Here is a 19,223-nt window from a genome sequence, read left to right as displayed (position 1 = left end):
AGGAAGTTGGCAAAGTGACGCCACGGCAGCCAAACTTCCATCAACCAAAGAGGGAGTCGCCAACGAGGTAAGGTGGGCGGAGTGGAGATGTCAGGCAGCGCCGGTCGCAACACCGTGGTACTGATTCTGGTGCTTTTGCCTCCATGTAGCTCTTGGTGAGAACAGCATAGGAGTATGAACACCTGCAGCTCAAACTCCTTGGGTTGTGCAGAAAAAAAGTGGCAGGAAGAGGAAAGCAAGCAGCAGAGCAGGGGTAGGAAGGCAAAATGATCAAGGGAGAGAATTAGAGTACTTGGGTGGCATTGTTGTTCCTATGTTTATATTCTCTATATAAACTTTATTTTTTTTTTTTTATTATGGATGTCTGTGATTTTCACTTACAACCGAAAAATAAACATAACTATAATGTCATGGTTTGGACTATTATAGAGATAAGACAAAAGAGTAACAGTGAACCAAAAATTATACACTTATCCCTCAATCGCTCAAAAAAAAAAAAAAAAGGTCAATAAGATCTGGTATCATAAATGGTGAATATGAAAGCTAGGAGATTGCAAAAACAGGTTATTGCTTTACCCCACAATCACAGTTGAAAAGTTTTAAGTCTCTCACCATGGTTTTAATCACATATCAGGTTATATGTATTTTTTGGGAAAAACTTTTTGCAATTAAAATCACTTTTCATGTAGCTAAAAGTCACTGAAAATAAATTTTACTTACCTTTTTTGAAGAGCTTCCATGTGCACATTAAAAGTGCTCCTCCAAAGATATCAAGCATTTTTTTTTTAATTCTTTATTTATCCATTTTCCATATTATACAAGTATCCACTTGCAATATTGTAATTACAGAAGCACAAATTATTATTTAAACAATTGCTAATACAGCTTTACCGAGTTAATATTTCACTTTCTGTATTCTTTAAAGTAAAAAGAGAAAGTTTATCTGCTATAGAGAAATCTTATTTGCAATTATATAATAAAAAAAAGTAAAAGCAAGTTGAATAATTCTCCAGCTTCTATCTACTTATGCCTGTTTATCTACCCCTAGAAGTACTCTGAGTTGTTCAGGGTCGGTGAATTGATATTTATGTTCATTCAGATTTATCACACATTTACAGGGATATCTTAGTAAAAACTGACCACCCTTATCTATTACCAATTGTCTTAAAGTGAGAAATTTCTTTCTCCTAAGTTGGGTAGTTTTTACCAGATCTGGATATATCCAGATTTTATAGCCATAAAATGTCTTCATTCTATTTCGAAAAAAAAAATCTAAATATATTATCTTTATCAGAGATAAAAGCCAAAGTAACTAACAGATTACCTCTTTTTTCAACAGTTAATTCACTTTGAGATTTTTCAAGTAGATCAGATAACTCAAGTGAAATTTCATCCTTTTTTTGATCTACTAATTCTTTAATTTGTTTTCCATTTTGCTCTTGTTCTTTCTTTCCATTCAAGGTGTTTATATAAAAAGCTCTTACTATTGTTGGCATGCATTGATCTGGAATCTGTAGCACTTGTGTTATATAAGACCTAAATAGATCCATAGGATTCATTTTACTAATAATTGGAAAATTAATAATACGTAAATTCAAATTTCTTGAATAATTTTCAATATTCTCTATTTTTCATTGAATCTCATTTTCACTCTTTATCTGATTTACTTGAATTTTCTCAACCAATGATAATCTATTAACAATTTCTTTAGTTTGCTTTTGTTGGTTAAGTGTCATCTCTGCATTACTCTTAACCGCTGTTTTGATCTCATTCGTAACTTTAGTTAGATTTTTAATCGAATTGTCCAACTTAGACATAAATGTCCATAAAGTGTCCAAAGTTATATTGGGAGGTCTTTTTTCTTCTTCATTAAGAGGATCAATCTTTACAGTCAACATCCCTTGTTCTTTTTCTATATTTTCACCATTCTCTTCCACACTCCCAGAGTTTCTTAGCGGGGTATCCGGTAAATTGAGGGATAATATCCCTTCTTTGCCGGGTGGTGTAGGTGTTTCAGGCGCCCCCGGGCTTAGTGAGATGTCGTCGGCCAGTGGCGGTAGATTTTGCCCTAAATCCAACCCCACAGCGGCCCCTTCACCAGGGATATTTTGTGGAGAATTTAACCAGTCCGATATCAAGCATTTTTAAGCAAAATTCCTTATTGGTATGTCCAGACCCTAGACCATATCCCTTTTCATGTTTTCCATACCTTCCTGGTTGTTTACCCTGTTGCAGATTTTGGTGTTATGGTAGAACATTGAGAAACCTCATTATCAGGCAGGAGACATTTCCTTCTTTTATTCTTTCAAATGTTACCTTTTTTTCCACGGATTGTATGGTATCTGAAGTGCACCCAAAATAATTTCTCTGGGGGCTATCTTCTTTCCCAGTTTTAACAAGACCCAGGAAGTGGATTCTTTCTATAGGGAAAAGGCTTAACTTTTTAGGCCCAGGAGGTGAACTGGAATCCTCCCTTAGGGTGTGTTATTGTCCCCTCTGATGATGATAGTGCTGTGGAAACAGGTAGGAAATGATGTAGGTGTTCAAAAGAAACTTTACTTTGATTCACAGAGATTTAATAAATGTCCAGTCAACTTTGCATCTGTATTCGATCTGGGTCATACAGAGGGAACTATCTCTTCACTCTGTTCAGGTGTCCTTTTCACTACTCTCTGGGAGCAATTCGCTCCCTTACTTGTCTGTAGGGCAAGAGTCCTAGTCAGGAAGGGAAAACCTGTTGTGGGGCTCCCCCTAAATCCCAAAAAATATTGTACCTGCAGTCCAACAGAGTCCAAGATGGTCCCCAGCTTATGTCCTGCTTGGAGATCCAGTTGAGTTCGCCAAGTCTATCTTGAAGCTCTTCTCTTCTGGACTTCTTCTGTAGTTGACCTCTGAGGGGAAAAGGCCTTTCTCTGAATATTAGCAGGATTTTTACAACCCAGCCACACAGGATGGGTGCTACAAAAACCTTGTCACTAAAAATACACTCTGCACAAAATCTACCGTGGGATGACAGTCACTGTAGTCCTCTCACTGATTGAAAGGAATAGCCAGGTCTTCTCCCTCCTGCCTATGGTTACAAGTGTTGCCTCATCAGCAGGAGCAGGATTCATCCAGGCACTACCAAACATGAGAGAAACTTCTTTTTAAAGTCCTTTCTACTCCAAAGAAGGGGAAGACTATAGTGATAGGAGCATACTACCGTCCACCTGGTCAAGATGGTGAGATGGACAGTGAAATGCTAAGAGAAATTAGGGAAGCTAACCAAATTGGTAGTGCGGTAATAATGGGAGATTTCAATTACCCCAATATTGACTGGGTAAATATATCATCGGGACATGCTAGAGAGATAAAGTTCCTGGATGGAATAAATGACAGCTTTATGGAGCAATTGGTTCAGGAACCGACAAGAGAGGGAGCACTTTTAGATCTAATTCTCAGTGGAGCACAGGATTTGGTGAGAGAGGTAACGGTGGTGGGGCCACTTGGCAATAGTGATCATAATATGATCAGATTTGAATTAATGACTGGAAGGGGGACAGTAAGCAAATCCACAGCTCTCGTGCTAAACCTTCAAAAGGGAAACTTTGATAAAATGAGAAAAATAGAAAAAAACTGAAAGGAGCAGCTACAAAGGTAAAAAGTGTGCAAGAGGCGTGGTCATTGTTAAAAAAACAACAACCCCCCCCCCCAAAAAAAAAACCCCATCCTTGAAGCTCAGTCCAGATGTATTCCACACATTAAGAAAGGTGAAAAGAAGGCAAAATGATCACTGGCATGGTTAAAAGGGGAGGTGAAAGAAGCTATTTTAGCCAAAAGATCTTCATTCAAAAATTGGAAGAAGGATCCAACAGAAGAAAATAGGATAATGCATAAATGTTGGCAAGTTAAATGTAAGACATTGATAAGACAGGCTAAGAGAGAATTTGAAAAGAAGTTGGCTGTAGAGGCAAAAACTCACAGTAAAAACTTTAAAATATATCCGAAGCAGAAAGCCTGTGAGGGAGTCAGTTGGATCGTTAGATGATCGAGGAGTTAAAGGGGCAATTAGAGAAGATAAGGCCATCACGGAAAGATTAAATTATTTTTTTGCTTCAGTGTTTACTGAAGAGGATGTTGGGGAGAAAACCGTATCAGAGAAGATTTTCATGGGTAATGATTCAGATGGACTGAACAAAATTACGGTGAACCTAGAAGATGTGGTAGGCCTGATTGACAAACTGAAGAGCAGTAAATCACCTGGACTGGATGGTATACACCCCAGGGTTCTGAAGGAACTAAAAAATGAAATTTCAGTCCTATTAGTAAAAATTTGTAACCTATCATTAAAATCATCCATTGTACCTGAAGACTGGAGGGTGGCTTAATGTAACCCCAGTATTTAAAAAGGGCTCCAGGGGCGAACCAGGAAACTACAGACCGGTTAGCCTGACTTCTGTGCCTGGAAAAATAGTGGAAAGGTTTCTAAATATCAAAATCATATAACATATAGAAAGACATGGTTTAATGGAACAAAGTCAGCATGGCTTTACCCAAGGCAAGTCTTGCCTCACAAATCTGCTTCACTTTTTTGAAGGAGTTAATAAACATGTAGATAAAGGTGAACCGGTAGATGTAGTATATTTGGATTTTCAGAAGGCGTTTGACAAAGTTTTCCATTAGAGGCTTCTAGGAAAAGTAAAAAGTCATGGAATAGGTGTCAACAAGTGGCTCATGTAGAATGTTTGGATCACCAGGTTTGAGGTCAGATCTTGGAGGCCAATTCGACTGCACCCAATGCTTCTCACGAGCTCTGCTGTCCCACATACACAGAAAACAGGGATTCTTGGCCTAAGATAGGCTGGAGAGAAAAAATGTGATAGAAGAAAACTAACTGCAGTTTTGAAATCAGCATGCCTATTTAAGTCTAAAACAGCTGAAAAATTGAACTCAACAGGAATTATGTTAAAAATTGTTCCCCAGTGTAATCTTATAAAAAAGTTTCAATTTTTTTTCAGATTTTCATTTTTATAACAAGCTTTGCTCAGAAACATCATGAGTGATAATTACAAGAATATAAAGAACATGCAGTGTATAAACACTTACCCTCATTATAGTGTTCAACAAATTAATAAGGGGATGAGAAAAAGAAAAAGAAGAAAAGGCATTAGCATAGAGCATAAACCCAGTCCAAATTAAATTGTAACAGATGTATCTACTCAAATCTCTAGAGATGTTAATGGCTCACTTCCATCAATAAACAACCTAAGAAAAAACACAAAATAATCTGCATTTAATTTCATAATGCACCTGCAAGGATTTCTAAGGAGGAAGGTGGCACCGAAAGCTAAAATGTCTGGGCGCATTGTGAAAAAAACCCCTTCCTTCTTTCCTGTGTTGCTTTAGCCAAATCTGGGTAACTTTGTACTATCCCGCCCAAGAAATTCTCATTCATATGTAAGAAATATTTTTTCATGATAAAGCTTAATTTTTGATCATATATAAAGGATACTAATAAAGTGGATCTCTCAATAATTTCACATGCAGAAGACTCCAAAAAAGCAGTAAGATTCCCAGGAACCGCAGGGGTTGAGGTATCCAGCACTTGAGCCACATTTGATTTAAAGGAAAAGAAATAAACCTCATTAAAAGAGGAAGTTTTCTCAACAGGAATCTGCAAAGTCTCAGACAACTATTTACATAATGTATATCTGGGAAGTTCACCCATAACTCTGGGAAAGTTTGTTAATCCCAAATTCGAATGACGAAGTTGATTCTCCATATTTCCATCTCTCCTAGTGAAGAAAGCCCATTCACGAATAATAGCTGTATTTACTTCCCTAACCTCTTGAATACCTCTTTCCACAACTTGAATCAGCTGTAAGTTCCTGGGAAATATGCTATTGATCCAAAGCCAACATGTCCACCCTCTGAGAAGCAGTCTGGACACGTGAGGAAAAATCCAAAAGGACTGGGCTAAACTAGCCGATAGGTCCCATGGAGCTTCAAGAGTCACCACCGCTGGCTTGGTGAAAGAAACAGTTTGAGGAAACACCGATAACTCACTTGCACCAGAAGCAGAAACCATCTGTTGGCTAAGGACAGAATCCAGCTGCCCTCCACTGGCCCCTTCATGAATATCCTTACCCAAGACCGTGGATACTACCTCCAGAGAGTCAGTTCTCAACACTCTGGTGTCGCTGACAAACCCTTCTGGGCAGGCACCCAGAGTGACAACATCACGTGCCCAAGGTTGATCAGCAGCTCCCAGCTTTGGTCTTGGCGGTGGTAGTCAAATGTCCGGCAGTCTGAGAGAAATCTCCCTGGTTGAAAAGAGACTCCTCTTCCGGTTTCACCAATGGGGCTCGATGCCTGATCCGGCTGGGACATGGGGGACGCAAACTCCACAATTGAATGTTGGTTGAAAGGCATAGAAGCCATGGTAGGAAAAACTCTAACTTTCCCTTTCTTCTTAGGCACCATCTCAATAGAGGAAAAAGAGAGAGAAAAACAACAGAGACTAGCATTCAGAGCTGTGTTTGGCTCTATGCTGCCATCTTGCTCCCACGCAGTTTCATTTTGTGTAGAAGTACATTCTGTGCTTTGATATAATCAAGGAATTGCACAATCTTAAATGTCGGTCTGTCAATTGCAAATTTATATCTTTGTGCCAGATATCAGTCAATATGGTAAACATGGTACAGTATATGGTTTAGAATGAGTAAGAAATTTATTTTAACTGGACAAGGATCCCTTACCTTTTTGTGACATACTGTACTTTCATCGGTGTTTGAAATAATGGCACCACATTCATTGACATCTTGAAATAATACTGATTGAATATAATGTGTAATTTGAAAATTGAGTTTTTCTTTACAATATTGAAAAGTTTGGATTTATGTGGAATCTTTCAATAAAAAATCTGCTACAACTTTAAATCCTTCCTACCCTAGCCTCTTAAAAACATCATCCAAGGGAAAGTCAATATTACCTTGTAAAAAGTAAATAGATTGAAACAGAGTCAGGTAAAATGTAAGCAGCTTTTTAACAACCTTTTCCATGCTGAGGTGAAATTTCCCATGTATGTATGACAGTGTTCTACCTGAGGATAGAAATATTCAACATTTTGTGCATGGGGGTCACAAATGCTACTTAAAATATTTTACAGTGATAAAATAGTTCTCTATGAACAAGCAGGCATGATTAAGCCATTACATGTGGGTGACATCTGACAGAGGTGACGGATCAGCTTTCAGAGCTCAGTAAAAACTTTAATGGGCATGTGTGGGAGTTACTGTGCACACACACTGCTTCCTGAACCCCTCAGTTTTCTTCATGTGAGCTACTGCATGGACATGTCCCAGTCTTTCTCTCAAATTATTTCTATTTTTGGCCTTGTGCCGTATTGCTCTCTCGTTGCTTTTCTGCTTTTCTTGCTACTGCTTCAGCAGCCCCTCAAAGAGAACTATCTATAAAAAAGAAAAAGTTAAGATGACTGTGGAGAAGTCCAAAACCTGAATCTGTGGGTGCTGGGTGTCCATTACAGATACGCACAGTCTGCTATTGCTACCCGGGCTCAGACCATGACTCCTCTACAGCTACCGCTGTGGTCAGATGTTCCCTAGGGCACAGCAGCACCATACCTGAAAGATTAATATCCTAAGGAGGATACTAGTGGGTAAGAACCCAAGCCTCAGTGCTAGGCTGAACAATGGAGCAGCTCCTCGTCTAGAAGTGAAACATCATTGAGCCCTTGATGCAGGGTGTCAAGATAGGAATCTGCCCCATCTAGATCCTGCATGCACAAGAAGGATCCTCATCCTCCCACCCCTCCTGTGGTACTAGTTCCTGGATCTGCATGTGGCACTGGATAAGGCTCCAAAAAGCATCCAAATGACATGAGGGACACCACTGGGAGCAGTTCCTTTAGAATCAAAGAAAAAGTCGGCACCTTCATCACCAGTGAGATACCTCATCAGTGCAAATCTCTTCATCCTTCATGGTGCAGAGTTTGGTTTTACTTGGATCCAGTTGCTGTCGATGTCCTTGGATTGTAGCTCTCACAGCAAGGCACAGTAATCTCACTCTGCACAGCATGCCAAGGCACCGTCAGTTGTATCGGAGCAGAGCACTTCAGCATATAAGCTCAGGAGACCTGCCGCCAAGGTTAGGACACAGCAGGAGGCACTTTTGAGACTACTAGATTTTTCAAGATTTAAAGGCATTCCTGGCCCTTCCAACTTCTGGTTTGCAAAATGAGCAAACCTGAGAAAACAGTTTTTACTTGGATACATCTTAATGTACTTTAACTAGTAATCTTACAGGAATCTGTCACCTTTGCTTATATAGGACACATCAATTATCCAGATGTATGAAATGAAGATACAGGGCGACCCTCAAGATTCTGGCAGATGAACAAGGAAACTTTGGCAGCACATTGTAAATCAAGTTTCATTAAATAATGAATATTTTTAATACTTTTTTTTTTTTAGGAATGAAAGCTGTGGTTTAACAAGTTTTTCATTAATAATATGTTTGCATTCTACTGACATACAAGAAAATAAAGATGAAAATGCAGCTGAAATTTTAACAAAGCATGCGCAAGGGCAGTTGCTATAGTTCTTATGTCAGTACCATGCTGCAGCTAGACTAATCTTGTTAGTTTAAAAACACCTATGGTATGGCCAGACTGAAGGCCTAGTGGCAGTTTGCCATGTAACTGACCGAGATTCAGATCCCTTATCCACCTTCTGGTAATTATTCAAAATGGCTGGGAGTATTTGGAAGTCAGCAATAGACACATTGAAGCAGAGAAATGGTGTGCCTGTGCTTATCAAGCTACGTATATAAGAAGAGTCCTTATAGGTTCCATTTAACATACTTTCTACTATCTGTTTATCAGACAGGTGAATTTCCTTGAAAGCAGATAACCTGTGTTAAAAGACTAGAAAGTGAATGACTATCTGCATTTGTTTGCCATCCTAAAGAACATGCTAATAGCATTTGTATATACTTATTTACAGACACCAAAGACTTTATTCCCTGTTGGACAGATTTCGTCTTACAGTTGCTCCAGAAACAGTTAGTCCTTTACCTGTTGTTACTTTGCACCCACTGGATGGGGAGAAGCAACCTGCACTAGAGACATTAATGCCAGACAAAGTAAGTAGAGTCTGTTCTGCAACTTGTTTTTATTTGTAGTAATGTGTTAAAACTAAATGCTGGCTTAGTGTCTCCTATAAAAACAGCATTCTGATCAAACTAGAACACTTGGCTGTGCAGTAAAACTTCTCTTACCACACAGTTCAGATCTTAGTTTTATTCTTTACCATCTCTTATATGTATGCATCCAGTAAGGGAATGTAGTAACTGATGACAGCAGAAAAGGGCCAGTTGTCTCATCTAGTCTACCCCATTGGTTTTCTCTCGGGTAGATAAGCATAGAACTTCACTGAAAGGAGAGAATACGTGAATAGATAAAATTTTTCTCTCCAATTTTTACTGAGTATTTCACATGTTAGCCTTGTATAACATCTAGACCAAACCGTAGAAAGGCAACCACTACTAATGAACAGGTCGATGCAATAAACGTGCAGGAGAGCCGGCACTTCGAGGCGAGTGCTCACTTTCCCGACGCACGCCCAGGCACCTTTCCTGGGCGCGCGATTTTGCATTTAAATTAGGGCCCGCGCTAATAAGGAGGCTCTAGGGACACTAGCACGTCCCTAGCGCCTCCTTATTAGTGGAAGCGGCTATCAGTGGGTCCGACAACAGACACTTAATTTTACCGGCATCAGTTTTCGAACCCGCTGACAGCCACAGGTTCGGAAAACAGTCGCCAGCAAAATTGAGTGTCCGTTTTCGAACCAGCCGACCGGTGGGCAGATTTTTTTTTTTTTTGGTGCCTCTGACTTAATATCACTATGATATTATGTCGGAGAGTGTACAGAAAAGCATTTTTTTTCTGCTTTTCTGTACACTTTCCCGGTGCTTTCTATGCACCTTGGCCGCACATTTTACTTTAAGTATTCCGGGGTAATAACTAATAGGCTCATCAACATGCATTTGCATGTGATGAGCGCTATTAGTTTTGGGGTTGTTGGCCGTTCGTTTTCCATGTGCTATTACCTCTTACAGTATAAGGCAGCGGTTCTCAACCGGTGTGTCGCGACACACTAGTGTGTCGCCAAGCACCGGGCGGGTGTGTCGCGCGCTCCAGGTCTCTCCTGCTGCTCTTTCTTCCCTGCTGCCGTTGCCGCCGGGCTATCAACACGTTCAAGCCCAGCGGGAACGGCAGCGGCGCTAGAAGAAGCTCTGGCACCCGCGGCTGGCCTTTTCTTCTTCCCGCGCCTGTTTCAGTGGCTGTGTTGACTGGATTCCATCGAGGTGAGCTAACTGCAGACTCTGGCTTGGGTACTGCCAGGTCTAAAATCTCTTCCATAACATTGGACAGTATTTGGGGGGGTGTTTCATCCGTGGAACAGTCTTTATTTTTCCTAACTGCTACTGTGAATAATTTTGTTGCCTTGCATGCAAGCTCAGGAGACATTATCCTCTGTTCATTCTGAGATTAAAAATGTGGAAACTGACTTGGGGAAAAAGTATCTATGGTTCAGAATACTCTGGTGCAAGATAGATCTGTTATATATTGCAGGTTGGAGTTTCTAGAAAATTCTACAAGTTCATCAAATCCTTCAAATTCTTAATTTTCCAGTTGTTTCTGTGATCTCTCCTAGGAGAACTTTTCAAGACCTATATGCGGGAGATGCTTGGGTTGCCTCAATCTGTCCTTCCTTTGATCCATAAAGGTTTCTAACTTTCAGGCGTAAGATGGTTAGAAGGTGTAGATCCTAGTAAAGGTGTATTAAGTCAAGATGGGGCTTCCTTGGACATCTGTGCAATTTTAGACACTCTAAAGCTCATATCTTTCCTGGTTTTTGTAAGGCTACGCAAACATGGAGAAAGGAATTTCTAGTTATGTATCAGGAGGTTTTAGCCATGGGGCTTGTTTTTTTTTCTTGCGATTTCCTTTCAAATATATGGTTGCCTTTTCAACTGAAAATTGTATTTCTATGAATCTGTACAGCTTAGATCATAGCGTTTAAGATTTAGGTTCCTCCGTACTTGTGGTGGTTTTATTAGCGATTGATTGTAAGGCTTTTCCTTAGTTGATGATTTCTTTTCTTTTCTTTCTCATTATTGCTTATGTCAAACTGGTGTTTCTGTTACAAGTTTATGCTTGTTTCTCACAGGACAAGCAGGATGGTAGTCCTCACATATGGGTGACATCACAGGATGGAGCCCAATCTTGGAAAACTTCTGTCAGAGTTTCCAGAACTTTGACTGGCCCCTACTGGGCATGCCCAGCATGGCACTAACCCTGCAGCCAGCAGGGGTCCCCCTTTAGTCTTCTTTTTTCCATGCAGCAGTAGCCTCGCGATTAAGGAGCTCTACAGAGATTCCTGACAGGAATTTTCCTCACGGAATTGCTAAAAGTTAATTTGCCCCACAGGGGGTCCCTCCTTTAACTTTTTTCAGACCGCGGTACTCCAGTAAGTTTTTACCCGTTTTCCATTGATTACAGTCGAGTTTGGCCCTAGCGGCCTACTGGCCATCGAACATACCGCGGCTCGATTTTTTTCTATGGCCATAGCGTCGGGGTTTCGTCTGTCCCCAGACTGTACTCTCACCATGTCCATTACAGACCCCCATAAAGTCTGTGTAATGTGTCTTGGACGAGAGCACGATGTCTTGACCTGCACCAAATGTGCCCTAATGACACCAAAAGGTCGCAAGGCCAGAATGGAGAAGATGGAACTTCTCTTCCGTGCTCAAACCCAGACTCCGTCCATTGCATCGACATCGTCTGAACCGGCACAGTCAACTTTGCACCAGCATCGACCACCAGCTGGTGACCGTCCAGCATTGACGACTTCTCGGCCTTCGACACCCTCTACTCCCCCTCAGGACCGAGGGGATCATAGGGAGAAACATCGCCATTGGCACCGTAAGACTCGGACCATCGAGGGAGCGAAATCATCGAGCTCGCCATCGTCCGAGCCGCCATTGAAAAAACCCCGTCCAGAAAAGGCACAGACCTTTTCGGCGACCGGGTCACCGAGGCAACCCTCACCCGACAGGGCATCAGGAGCCGCGACTCCGCCTTTTAACGGTGGTCCCTCCGACTATGCCTCTGCCTCCTTCTTCTGTTCCGGAGCCAGGGCTGCTTGCTCCAGGTCTCCGAGAACTGCACCGGATGTTTCAGGAGGCCATCAACAAGGCGATGCAACGACTTCAGGTTCCTCCGACACCTGTACTGATTGCGGAACCGACCATCGACCTGATTCCAGCAGCATTAGCACCACTGCTCTCCAGGATGGAAGTGCTTATGGCCGCTTTTCCACCGATGGACCCCGGGTCACTGATGGCTCCGGTGCCCTCCCCACTTATTCTGTCATCGGGAGGAGAAACACTGTTCCACCTCCCTCCATCAGGAGTTTTGCCTCAGCCATCGAGGCTGATACGGCCGTCCCCACCAATTCCATCGGTGCCGATACATCCACCGGCGCCATCGAGCCATCCATCGATGCCCCTCAATTCCCGCGCCGGGGCCTTCGATGCCTTCATCGGTGCCTCTGGTTATTCCTTCGATGCCTTTGGAGCCTAGACCGGGGCCTTAAGGTATCCAACCACCCTGTCCCCCTCTAGTTCCTAGAGGGACAGGTACTGATCCTTATGATACCTGGGTTGATGACTTCTTACCAGACACTGATGATTTGCCATCATCACCTTCACCCACTGAGAGTAGAAAGTGTTCTCCTCCAGAAGACCTCTCTTTCATAAATTTTGTGAAGGAAATGTCTGAATTGGTTCCCTTCCAATTACAGACTGAACAGGACGATAGACATCAGATGATGGAGTTGCTACAATTCCTGGATGCTCCCAAGGAAATAACCTCCATCCCTATCCACCATGTTCTTCTGGACCTTCTCAAGAAGAACTGGGAACATCCTGGCTCCATTGCACCAGTCCACAGAAAAGCTGACACTACCTATTTGGTGCAGTCAGCTCCGGGCTTTCAGAAGCCTCAATTGGATCTCCAATCTGTGGTGGTTGAATCTGCGCAAAAGAGAGCAAAAAGGTCAAAGCCTCACACTTCCTTTCCCCCTGGCAAGGAACAGAAGCTTTTAGATGCCATTGGTCGCCGAGTCTTTCAAGAATCAGTGCTGATCTCCCGAATTGCCGCTTATCAGCTTTATGTGACCCAATATAATAGGGTCATTTTTAAGCAGATACAAGACTTGTCAGACTCCATGCCTCAGTCACTTCAAGAACAACTTCAAACCCTAGTTAACAAAGGTTTTGAGGCAGGCAAACATGAGATCAGATCATGTTATGACATCTTTGACACTGACACTGCAACCAGAGTATCTGCAGCTGCTATTTCAGCAAGACGATGGACCTGGCTCAAGTCTTCAGACCTTCGCCCTGAAGTCCAGGACAGATTGTCTGATCTCCCCTGCATAGGGGACAATCTCTTTGGCGAGCAGATTCAAAAGACAGTGGCTGAATTAACGGATCATCATGAGACTCTAAGACAGCTCTCTTTGATACCTTTGGACTATCCTTCCAAACAGCATTTCCGGAAGGACTCTTAAAAAGTCATACTTCAGACCGAAGACGTCCTACCCGCCACCAGCCAGATCCCGTACTACGAGACCATTTCTCAAAGCACAATCTCGTCAGACCCGGAAACAAAAGCCACAAACAGCCCCCCAGCCGGGCCCTGCTTCTGGCTTTTGACTCTCGCATAGAGAGCAACAGCCAGCTTCCGTTACCCCACATACCAGTGGGAGGTCGATTGTGCCATTTCAACAACACTCAATCACCTCAGACCAGTGGGTTCTAGCGATTATAGCTCAAGGATATCATCTCAACTTTCTCTCAATCCCGCCGGATTCCCCACCTCTAATGACGTGGAAAACATCTGACCATTCACTGCTCCTGGAACAGGAGGTCTCCCTCCTACTCCAGTCCGCAGCAATAGAACCAGTACCATTCCCTCAGCAAGGCCTAGGGTTCTATTCCCGGTACTTTCTAATCCCCAAAAAATCGGGAGGCGTTCGTCCAATCCTTGATCTATGAGCCCTAAACAAGTACCTCCAGAGAGCAAAGTTCAAGATGGTAACCTTGGGCTCTCTTCTTCGTCTTCTACAAAGAAGAGACTGGCTCTGATCTCTAGACCTTCAGGACGCATTCACTCATATTGCGATTATTCCATCTCATCGCAAATACCTGAGGTTTCTAGTAGGCCACAAGCACTATCAGTACAGAGTGCTTCCATTCAGCCTCGCATCTGCACCACGAGTATTTACAAAATGCCTCGTCATACAAATGGAACAGATTCACATTACGGTGCTCTTCTCAGGCCCTTGGTCCTTTTAGCTGTCTAATTCCAAAGTTTCTGGACTATCTCTGGCACTTGTCAGTCAGGTCTAAAAACTTCCTCCATCAGAATGCATGTCAGTGCGGTAGCCGCCTTCCATAAAGGTGTCGGGGATGACCCTATATCAGTACAACCCCTTGTAACATGTTTTTTGAAAGGCTTACTTCACCTCAAGCCTCCACTGTGTCCTCTGGCCCCTTCTTGGGACCTTAACCTGGTTTTGTGTCGGCTGATGAAACCACCATTCGAGCCTCTTCACTCATGTGAACTGCGATATCTCACATGGAAAGTGATTTTCCTTTTGGCAATCACTTCAGCTCACAGAGTTAGTGAATTACAGGCCCTAGTTACCTATCTGCCTTACACTAAACTTCTGCAGGACCGGGCAGTACTCTGCACTCACCTTAAATTTTTACCTAAGGTAGTTTTGGATGTTCACCTCAATCATTCCATCATACTACCAACCTTTTTTCCCAGGCCCCACTCCAATCCAGGAGAGCAGGCTCTGCATACCCTTGACTGTAAATGGGTTCTAGCATTCTACCTAGACCATACAGCTGCCCACAGAAAGAGCACTCAATTGTTTGTCTCTTTCCATTCCATCAAATTAGGGCAGCCTGTGGGTAAGCAGACCCTCTCCTCCTGGTTAGCGGACTGCATATCCTTTTGTTATCAGCAAGCAGGCATTCCGCTTCAAGACCGTGTTAAGGCACACTCTGTGAGGGCCATGGCAACTTCAGTAGCACACTTCAGATCGGTGCCGCTTCCTGATATTTGCAGGGCTGCCACCTGGAGTTCTCTCCATACCTTTACAGCCCACAATTGCTTGGACAAAGCCGGAAGACAAGATTCCATCTTCGGCTAGTCTGTATTGTGTAACCTGTTTACGACGTGACATACCAACACCCTTCCGCCTGCCTGTGGGGTTCAGGATGCCCTCTCCCAAATTCCTCCCCAGTTGTTGTGCCTGTTGCATGCCGTTGGGTACATTTGGTGTATATTCGGACATCCTCAGCTCGGTACTCACCCATATGTGGGGACTATCATCGTGCTTGTTCTGTGAGAAAGCAAATGTTGCTTACCTGTAACAGGTGTTGTCACAGGACAGCAGGATGTTAGTCCTCACGAAACCCGCCTGCCACCTTGCGGTGTTGGGTTAGTTTCTTATTTTATTTTTCGGCACTGCCTGTAGCTTTGTAACAAGACTAAAGGGGGACCCCTGCTGGATGTAGGGTTAGTGCCATGCTGGGCATGCCCAGTAGGGGCCAGTCAAAGTTCTGGAAACTTTGACAGAAGTTTTCCGTGATTGGGCTCCATCCTGTGATGTCACCCATATGTGAGGACTAACATCCTGCTGTCCTGTGAGAACACCTATTACAGGTAAGCAACATTTGCTTTATTTATATATAAATGATAAATAAATATAAAAAAAAGTATATGTTACCTATATCCACAACTCTATGTGGTGTACATAATAAAACATATATACATAATCACACACATCAAATGAGACCTAATACAGAAAGTGCCAGGACCAAAAGTCAGAAATTAGCAAGCAGATGCCCATCCAAAACTCTCAAATTGTAAAGGATTTAATCAGTCACATAAATGCCTGCTGAAATAAAAATTCTTAGCATAATTTTATTATTATAGATGGACTATAAATACTTAAAAATACATTTTTCTTGAAAGTTTTAGTGCAAGTAATCAGATGCAAGCTTTCTGGAAGAGTTCCACAAGATCATTCCAGCACTGAAAAAGTGCTCTCTCTGGTCTCTGCAAGTTGAGTGAAAAGGAATTTTCTCCAGTTTATTTTAAATATGCTACTTGCTAACTTCACAGAGTGTCCCCTAGTCCTTCTGTTATCTGAAAGAGTAAACAACTGATTTACATTTACCCATTATAGACCTCTCATGATTTTGAAGACCTCCATCATATCCCTCCTCAGCCGTCTCTTCTCCAAGCTGAACAGCCCTAACCTTTTTAGCCTTTCAACATGGGGGAGCTGTTCCATTCCCTCTATCATTTTGGTCACCCTTCTCTGTACCTTCTCCAGTGCATCTATATCTTTTTTGAGATGCAGCGACCAGAATTGAACACATGGTGATGTGGACTCACCATGGATTGATACAGAGGCATTATGACATTCTCCATTTTATTCAACATTGACTTCCTAATAATTCCTAATATTCTGTTTGTCTCAGTGTGCTGTGGCAGTCAAAAAAGCAATTTCAATGTAACATAGAAACATAGAAATGACGGCAGATGTAGTGTATTTGGATTTTCAGAAGGCGTTTGACAAAGTCCCTCATGAGAGGCTTCTACGAAAACTAAAAAGTCATGGGATAGGAGGCGATGTCCTTTCGTGGATTACAAACTGGTTAAAAGACAGGAAACAGAGAGTAGGACTAAATGGTCAATTTTCTCAGTGGAAAAGGGTAAACAGTGGAGTGCCTCAGGGATCTGTACTTGGACCGGTGCTTTTCAATATATATATCAATGATCTGGAAAGGAATACAATGAGTGACGTTATCAAATTTGCAGATGATACAAAATTATTCAGAGTAGTTAAATCACAAGCAGACTGTGATACATTACAGGAGGACCTTGCAAGACTGGAAGATTAGGCATCCAAATGGCAGATGAAATTTAATGTGGACAAGTGCAAGGTGATGCATATAGGGAAAAATAACCCTAGCTGTAGTTACACGATGTTAGGTTCCATATTAGGAGCTACCACCCAAGAAAGAGATCTAGGCGTCATAGTAGATAATACATTGAAATCGTCAGCTCAGTGTGCTGCAGCAGTCAAAAAAGCAAATAAAATGTTAGGAATTATTAGGAAGGGAATGGTTAATAAAACGGAAAATGTCATAATGCCTCTATATCGCTCCATGGTGAGACCACACCTTGAATACTGTGTACAATTCTGGTCGCCGTATCTCAAAAAAGATATAGTTGCAATGGAGAAGGTACAGAGAAGGGCAACCAAAATGATAAAGGGGATGGAACAGCTCCCCTATGAGGAAAGGCTGAAGAGGTTAGGGCTGTTCAGCTTGGAGAAGAGACGGCTGAGGGGGGATATCATAGAGGTCTTTAAGATCATGAGAGGTCTTGAACGAGTAGATGTGACTCGGTTATTTACACTTTCGAATAATAGAAGGACTAGGGGGCATTCCATGAAGTTAGCAAGTAGCACATTTAAGACTAATCGGAGAAAATTCTTTTTCACTCAACGCACAATAAATCTCTGGAATTTGTTGCCAGAGGATGTGGTTAGTGCAGTTAGTGTAGCTGGGTTCAAAAAAGGTTTGGATAAGTTCTTGGAAGAGAAGTCCATTAACTGCTATTAATCAAGTTTACTTAGGGAATAGTCACTGCTATTAATTGCATCAGTAGCATGGGATCTTCTAGGTGTTTGGGTAATTGCCAGGTTCTTGTGGCCTGGTTTGGCCTCTGTTGGAAACAGGATGCTGAGCTTGATGGACCCTTGGTCTGACCCAGCATGGCAATTTCTTATGTTCTTATGTTCTTATGTTCTTATGTTCAGAAGAAGACCAAACGGCCCATCCAGTCTGCCCAGCAAGCTTCACATTTTTTTCTCATACTTATCTGTTTCTCTTAGCTCTTTGGTTCTATTTCTCTTCCACCCCCACCATTAATGTATTGTCCACTATGAAGCCTAGATCTTTTTGCTGGGTGGTAACTCCTGACATGAAACTTAACATTGTGTAACTACAGAATGGGTTATTTTTTCTTACATGCATTACCTTGCACTTGTCCATGTTAAATTTCATTTGCCATTTGAATGAACAATCTTTCAGTCTCGCAAGATCCTCCGCTTGTGATTTAATTACTGTGAATAATTTTGAGTTATCTGCAGATTTGATCACCTCACTCATCATTCCCTTTCCTCATTATTTAAAAATATATTAAAAAGCACCATTCCAAGTACAGATTCCTGAGACAATTCACTGTTTACTTCTCTCCACTAAGAAAACTGATCATTTAATCCTACACTCAGTTTCCTGTCTTTTAACCAGTTTGTAATCCACAAAAGTACATTGCCTCTTATCCTATGACATTTAATTTTCTTAGAAGCCTCTCATGGAGGACTTTGTCAAATGCCTTCTGAAAATCCAAATACACTAAATCTACCGGCTCACCTTTATCCACATTTTTATTAACCCATTCATGAAAATGTAGCAGATTTGTGAGGCAAGCCCTCCCTTGGATAAAGCCAAGCTGTCTGTGTCCCATTAAACCATGTCTATCTTTATGTTTTGTGATTTTGTTATTAAGGATATTTCCCACAATTTTTCTCAGCACTGAAGTCAGGCTCACCAGTCCAAAGTTTCCCAGATCATCACGGAACTCTTTTTAAATATCAGGATTACATTGTCTACCTTCCAATGTTCAGGTACAATGCATTATTTTAATGATAGGTTACAAAATACTAGTGATAGATCTGAAATTTCGTTTTTTAATTCTTTCAGAACCCTGGTGTGCATACCATCTGGTTTGGACAAATTGATATTTTTCAGTTGGTCATTCTGGCCTACTACATCTTTCAGGTTCACCCTGATTTGGTTCAGTTCATCTGAATCATCACCCTTGAAAACTGTGTCAATGGTATCTCCCACTAACTGGAAGGCTTTCCACGCTATATTTTTCTTGCCTCACATTGCATGGTTAAATACATAATTTCTGGTTTAATTTGAGATCCTTTTTTTTTCTTAACTCACTTATTCTCCGCAATTCCCAAGTCAAAGGTCATATATACTGACTTAGTAGCATA

General features: G+C 41.9%; 1 protein-coding gene across 1 annotated transcript in view; it reads left to right on the top strand.

Moving 5' to 3' along the window:
* Nucleotides 1-19,223, top strand: part of HTT (huntingtin) — a 797,032-nt gene that overhangs the window by 538,956 nt on the left and 238,853 nt on the right. The window contains exon 46 of the mRNA XM_029606726.1: nt 9,003-9,141. Within this exon, the coding sequence (XP_029462586.1) occupies nt 9,003-9,141 (139 nt within the window). The remainder of the gene's footprint in view (nt 1-9,002; nt 9,142-19,223) is intronic.

The sequence above is a fragment of the Rhinatrema bivittatum genome, chromosome 1 (genome assembly GCF_901001135.1).
Source record: "Rhinatrema bivittatum chromosome 1, aRhiBiv1.1, whole genome shotgun sequence".
Taxonomy (NCBI): domain Eukaryota; kingdom Metazoa; phylum Chordata; class Amphibia; order Gymnophiona; family Rhinatrematidae; genus Rhinatrema; species Rhinatrema bivittatum.
Note: the sequence above shows the minus strand (reverse complement) of the source record. Positions and strands in the feature narration are given on the sequence as shown.